Raw genomic sequence first — 6,921 nt, 5'->3', positions numbered from 1 at the left:
TAAAGTCAAATGCAACAGAGTATTAAAATAATAACCTAGCATATCTGTAGTTAATTAGAGTTTGTTCCAAGTCTACAGGATTTAATTTATAGTGGGAAGTCTATAAATAGCAAGTCCTATCAATAGGTTAAATAAGAAAGCTCACCACTAAAAATGTTTTTAAAGCATTTTAATTAAGTTCAAATCCAACTCATGATTTTAAATATCAAAACCCTTTAAGACTGAGAATCAAAGGATATTTCCTTGATATCAAAAGTTCTTAACTTAGGGTTCTAGGGGGCCCATGAATAGCTTAGGGGGGTGACCCCATGAAATCCTATGCAAAATTGTGCCTGTGTATCTGCAAGTATGTTTTAAATCATTTATTTATTTATTTATTTTTAAAGATTTTCTTTATTTATTCATGAGAGACACAGAGAGAGGCAGAGACATAGGCAGAGGGAGAAGCAGGCTTCCTGTAGGGAGCCGTATGTGGGACTCCATCCTGGGACTCCAGGATCATGCCCTCAGCAGACGGCAGACATTCAACCGCTGAGCCACCTAGGCATCCCTGCAAGTATTTTTTAGAAGTAAAATTCATAATGTTGTGCCCAAGATTGCGAATCCGAGAAGCCACCAAAAAGCCGACACCGATGCAAACACACGAGGGTTTATTTACAAGCTCGAGCTTGGGTCCAAGTATACCCGACACAGCAGAGCAGGGACTTGGACCCCGAGGTGGGTTTCAGCTTAGTTTTTATAGGCTGGTCTAGGGGACCTCCAGAAGGGGCGGAGCAATTCTTCAAGTTCTGTTTACATTTTGATATGGGGCCTTCAAGGGCTGTTTTCTTCCTGTAACTGAAGTAAGGTAAAGTTCAGCTCTTATTCACAGGGGCCTGGGGTGGCTGTACTTGTGATAACGCTGAACTCAAAGTGGAATGGCCTTAATTTTCTCGGCCTCCACATTTCCCCCTCTCAGAGGAACCTAAGGAAGGACCCAATCATGGGTCCAGGTTGCTCTCAGAGTGAGCCAGGGGGAATGATTAAACCAGGATTCGAACCAAGCTTGTTGCTGTTCTCGCTCCCATTTACATTTCAGGGAAGAAGCAACATCTTACTTTTAAGGCAGCACATAACCATCCCCACCCCACCCTTTGTTGTAAGAAGACTAAGTCTAATCCCCTTCTATTTTGAAAGACAACCTCAGACTAGGGAGCCTTGGAGGTGGGAAATAAGTGAGAACGGCGCAGTCTTAGCTTTAGGGGATGGTCCTTGTCTGGTTGGCTTTTCCATTCTGGAACAAAGTCCTTGAGAACGGCGTGTGCGTCAGCTGGCCGGACGTGGGTGTAGTGGACCCAGGGAGTAATCCTGTCGACCTTGAGAGCGGTGGGAGTGGTCAGGATCACGATGTAGGGTCCCTTCCAACGAGGCTGAAGGGTCTGGTGTTGGTATCTCCACACATATACCCAGTCACCTGGCCGATATCGATGGGGGTCCGGGGGTGGCCCAGTCTCGTAGAGGGCCCTCAGCTTAGGCCACACCTGCTCATGGGTTCGTTGTAACATTTGGAGGGAGAAAAGAAGTTGGTGATCATCAAATTCAGCAAGCACCTCAGGTTTTAAATTGGGGATAACAGGTGGAGGAAGACCGAACATGATCTCATGATCTCATAGGGAGTCAGTCCCATCTTATATGGGGAGTTCCTCACCCTATACAGGGCGAAGGGGAGGAGTCACCCAGTCCCCGCCAGTCTCCAGGGCTAATTTAGTTAAGGTCTCCTTTAATGTTCTGTTCATCCTCTCTACCTGTCCTGGGCTCTGGGGCCTATATGCACAATGTAATTTCCAATCTGCCCCAAGTACTAGTGCCACCCCCCGTGTTACCTAGAGACGAATCCTGGGCCATTTTCTGACCCAATCTTAACAGGAAAACCATACCTCGGTAAGAGGTCTTCCAGCAGTTTCTTGGTCACGGTCTGTGCTGTTTCATGTTTGGTGGGAAATGCCTCTGTCCATCTTGAAAAAGTATCTACAAACACTAGTAAATACCTGTATCCGTATTTTCCAGGTTTTACCTCAGTGAAGTCCACTTCCCAGTAGGCTCCTGGGCGGCACCCCCCCCCCCCCCGGAGCCGGGTGCCTGGGTTAAATCCATGGGCGGTGGCATTAGTTAACTGGCATGCGCGGCAGCTCGCCACAATCTGTTCGATCTTTGCTCGAGAGTCTTTAATAGTGATCTTTGCATGTGTATGAGGTCTCCCATCTTCCTCGTTCCCATGTGAGTGCTCCGATGCATTCTGGATAGGACTCGCCGTCCTAGTTCCTCTGGCAGGATGATGCTGGAGTCTGCGGCCCTCCACCAGCCAAGCAAGCACTGGGTCATGGGCAAGCGTTTGATCCAGTGTAAATCAGCATCAGTATAGTTGGGGGTGTCAGGCAGGGTCGGTGCCCCCGGAGCAGGTAGCGTGGTTGCTAAGACCTGGGTCACCAGAAGGGCTGCCTCCTTTGCTTTTAAATCGGCTCGCTGGTTTCCCCTGCTACTGGCGTGTCTGCCTTTTGGTGCCCCGGACAGTGGATGATGGCCAGGGCCTTGGGCAGCCGGAGGGCCTTTAGGAGTTCAAGAATCTTCCCTCTGCTGTCAGGAGCCCTCTCTCTCTGTAAAGGGCTCCGTGGATGTGAGCGGTGGCGAGGGCGGACCTGCTGTCGGCGTAGATGTTTATGCGTTTACCTTCCCCCATGGCCAGCGCCTTGGCCAGTGCGGTCAGTTCTGCCGGTTGAGCAGATGTTCCAGCTGCCAGTGGCCCCGCCCAGACGGTCTCCGTCTCCGTGGTTCCGGCTGCCCCCGCATGTCTGACTCCTTCTTGGACAAAACGGCTGCCGTCCGTGTACCAGGTGACGTCCCATTCGGCAGTGGCTGGTCCTGGAGATCAGCTCTGACTCCGTGCACCTGTGCCAAAATTTCTTGACAGTCATGCAGAGGGGGGGTCCCAGTCTGGGTTAGGGAGTAGCGTTGCCGGATTCAGGGTTGTTGGTGGCTTAAATAAAATTCTGGTGGGGTTTAGCAGCAGGTTCTGATAATGGGTCAGACGGGCATTGCTGATCCAGCGGTCTGGGGGCTGTTTGAGTACCCCTTCAATAGCATGTGGGGGGGGTAACATGAGTTCTTGCCCCATGGCCAGTTTGTCTGTATCCTTGACCATAGTGGCCACCGCAGCAATAATTTTTAAGCATGGGGGCCATCCAGCGGCCACCGTGTCCAGCTTTTTGGAGAGATAGGCTATGGGTCTCTTCCAGGGACCTAAGTACTGGACAAGGACCCCTTTTGCCACCCCATCTTTCTCGTCCACATACAGGTAGAAGGGCTTGGCTAGATCGGGCAACCCAAGAGCCAGGGCAGACAGTAAGGCCTGTTTAAGGTCATTGAAGGCTCTGTTCATGGCCTCTGTCCATTCAAAATTTTGCTGGTGCCTGGTGGCCGCTTGCACCCATGAAGTCTTGTTTGCCAATTTCCCTTGGGGTTGTAATACATCCGAATGTTGTGCCCCAGTGTCCACTAGGAATTCAACAGGTTGCCCCTCCACTTTAAGAGTTACCCTGGGCTCGGGGAGGGGTGCCGAACCCTGACTCCCCTAATTGTCCAGGTCCTCCATTTCCAAGATCTTGGCAGGGGCCTTAGATCTTTTGTTAGGGCAGCTTTTTACCCAGTGGCCCTCTTCTTCGCAATAAGCACATTGGTTTTTGTTCAGCTTAGGGTGCTCCCGAGGGGGACCAGGGCCATCCTCCTTACCGGTCCCTGAAGCCAGCTTCTTGAGGTGCCTCCGTCTTTCCTGTGGGCCGTCCATGGTTGTGGCCAGCAGGATCTTGGCCAGGTTTCGGGTCTGCCGGTCACTTAGTTTGGTTTGTTGTTCTTCCGGACTTTCTCTATTATTATAGACTCGTTCTGCCACTATCACTAAGTCCTGCAAGCTCTTCTCTCCCAGCCTCTCTACTCTTTGCAATTTCTTTTTAATGTCCGGAGCGGCCTGGTTAACAAAAGCCATGATAATTGCGGCCTTTGTTTCCGGGGCTTCTGGGTTCATAGGGGTGCACTGCCTAAAAGCGTCTATGACTCTCTCTAAGAAGGCTGCTGGACTCTCATCCTTACCCTGCCTCACATCATAGACCTTGGCCAGATTGGTAGGCTTGTGCGCGGCAGCCTGGAGACCTGCCCCTAGAGTCTGGCGGTGGACCCGGGGTCTCTCCTTACCTTCAGCTGAGTTGTAGTCCCAGGTGGGGCGGGATAAAGGGAAGGCAGCATTTATGAGGTCTGGGTTTTGAGTCGGCTGTCTGTCCTCTCCCAGGACAGACTTCCGGGCTTCCACCTGAATTCGTTCTCTCTCCTCGGTGGTGAAGAGAACCTGTAAGAGCTGTTGGCAGTCATCCCAAGTAGGCTGGTGGGTAAAGAGAACAGTATCTAAAAGCCCGATTAGATCTCTCGGATTATCAGAGACCTTTGCATTTGGGTTTTCCAATTATATAAATCACTGGTGGAGAACGGCCAATAGAACATTAGCTGTTTGCCAGTCTCATCGGGGGGCCCCATGGCGCGGAGAGGAAGGGCGGTGGAGTCGGCTGGCCCGGCATTCGGAGGTGGGGCCGTCCGGTGGGTCCGACTGCGTGTCCCCGCTGCTGGCCCGCGCACAGGGACTCCCTTGTCAGGGAGGGGTGGCGCCCCTTCTGCAGCCCCCGGTGTCTCCAATGGAGGGGCGGAGGCTGGAGGGGGTGCCCGGTAGGGCGGCGGGAGAATTAGGTCCTCCGGGGAGGAATCCTGGAAGACCGGATAAAGGGGCGCTTGGGGCGTAGAGTCGGTCTCCTTCTTGGCTTTCCGCAGGGCTAGAATCTCGGTGGGTCCTGCTTTGGGGGATAAAAATGGTTTTAGCCTAGGAGGGGGATTTTCGGTCATGTCCTGCCAGGCCAGGATGTAGGGCACCTGGTCAGGGTGGCCGTCCGGTTTGTCCCTGAAGATCACGGCCTTAACCTGGAAGATAATAGGTAGGTGGAAAGTTCCTTCTCGGGGCCGTCCCACGCCAAAGGTTGGCCATTCTGATATGCAATAGATTTGAAATCTCCATCTCCTTATGTAAACAGTTATGACAGTTAACAAAGACACAGTAACACAGACAAATGCACAGTTAACAAGGACATAGGAACACAGGCCAACGTTCCAGTGCGGCCGCAGAGACAAAACAGAAAGCAACCCGAAGGGCTGGCAGTCGGCCCTCCTTACAGATGAGGACCCCACCCTCCTTACAGGTGAGGACCCCGCCCTCCTTACAGGTGAGGACCCCCGTCCTCCTTACAGATGAGGACCCCGCCCTCCTTACAGGTGAGGACCCCGCCCTCCTTACAGGTGAGGACCCCGCCCTCCTTACAGGTGAGGACCCCCGTCCTCCTTACAGATGAGGACCCCGCCCTCCTTACAGGTGAGGACCCCGCCCTCCTTACAGATGAGGACCCCGCCCTCCTTACAGGTGAGGACCTCCGTCCTCCTGGTGGGGGCAAGGGACGTCTCCTCAAGACCCCCGGTCGACAGCCCGCCAGCGCGTCCGCCTAAGCCAATGCCGACCTAATACAGATTGGAAGTCCTTCAGGTTAGAGCTCTCAGAAATATGCGCGCAAAAGGTGGAAAAAGTTGAGGGCACTCACCACGCGTGAAACCCTCCGGATGGGGTCCTGGAGGTTTCTTGGATCCCGGACGAGCCCCCAAATGTTGTGCCCAAGATTGCGAATCCAAGAAACCACCAAGAAGCTGACACCGATGCAAACACACGAGGGTTTATTTACAAGCTCGAGCTTGGGTCCAAGTATACCCGACACAGCGGAGCAGGGACCTGGACCCCGAGGTGGGTTTCAGCTTAGTTTTTATAGGCTGGTCTAGGGGACCTCCAGAAGGGGCGGAGGAATTTCTCAAGTTCTGTTTACATTTTGATATGGGGCTTTCAAGGGCGTAGAGCTCTGTTCTTATTCTAATAGGGGCTTCCTGCCCTTGGCTTGGGCTCTGTTCTCATTCTAATAGGGGCTTTCTAGGACGTTAAGCTGCAAGCTGTTTTCTTCCTGTAACTGAAGTCAGGTCAAGTTCAACTCTTATTCACAGGGGCCTGGGATGGCTGTACTTGTGATAACGCTGAACTCAAAAGTGGAATGGCCTTAATTTTCTCGGCCTCCACACATAAAACTGTCATCAGACCCTCAAAGGTGACCCCAAAAAACAAACAACCATTACTTTCTAGGACACTTTTTTAATCTCAATCCAATTGACTTTATACTCAACTGAAATAATGGGAGACATTTGTATCAATAGCAGAAACAAAATAATGATGTTCACTACCCACTGTTAATTTTAACATTGTAGAGGCTGCTTTTAGGCAAACAGGCTTGAGCAATGGAATACAGAAAGGGCTGGCAGCGACCCCCTGGCTGAATATGGACAGGCCCATCAGGCGATTCCTCATCAAGATATCCATAGGCCTTAACTGACCAATGGGCTACTTACAACCAGGCACAGTTACCAAAAAATAGGGAAGATTCCATGTGTTGCCATACCTCCTCATCTTCCCCCTTTAAAAACAGCCCCCACCCACTGCCTCATGGCAGACAGCCTCTTTGCTGTCCTGCCTGTCTGTCCCTCCCTTGTGCTGTATTAAATAAACTTCTATCTCCTTTATTCTGCCTCAGGTGAATTCTTTTTGCCACCCACACCCCTGGCTTACACCCAATCATTGCCCCACATTTGGGGACTCTTAACTGATAATGTTGGAAACCCCACTTAGACACCACAAACATGACTCTAGGAGCTCTGACCAAGGCAATAAATAATATGTAAAACAGAAATAAGAGCTATAACTACTGAAAGGAAGACACCACTTTATCACTATATAATGGGCTACCTGGACTCTAAGAAAAT

General features: G+C 51.4%; 1 protein-coding gene across 1 annotated transcript; it reads right to left on the bottom strand.

Annotated features, from left to right (window-relative positions):
- Window positions 1–1,731: 1,731 nt before the first annotated feature.
- On the bottom strand, window positions 1,732–4,920 carry LOC119868278. The gene is given in 6 exon segments (XM_038588788.1): window positions 1,732–2,528; window positions 2,531–2,602; window positions 2,605–2,877; window positions 2,880–2,973; window positions 2,975–4,491; window positions 4,539–4,920. Coding segments are annotated over 6 exon segments (2,718 nt in total). The 3' UTR covers window positions 1,732–2,148.
- Between the last annotated feature and the right edge of the window lie 2,001 nt (window positions 4,921–6,921).

Source organism: Canis lupus, chromosome X (assembly GCF_011100685.1).
Source record: "Canis lupus familiaris isolate Mischka breed German Shepherd chromosome X, alternate assembly UU_Cfam_GSD_1.0, whole genome shotgun sequence".
In the NCBI taxonomy this organism is placed as follows: Eukaryota; Metazoa; Chordata; class Mammalia; order Carnivora; family Canidae; genus Canis; species Canis lupus.
Note: the sequence above shows the minus strand (reverse complement) of the source record. Positions and strands in the feature narration are given on the sequence as shown.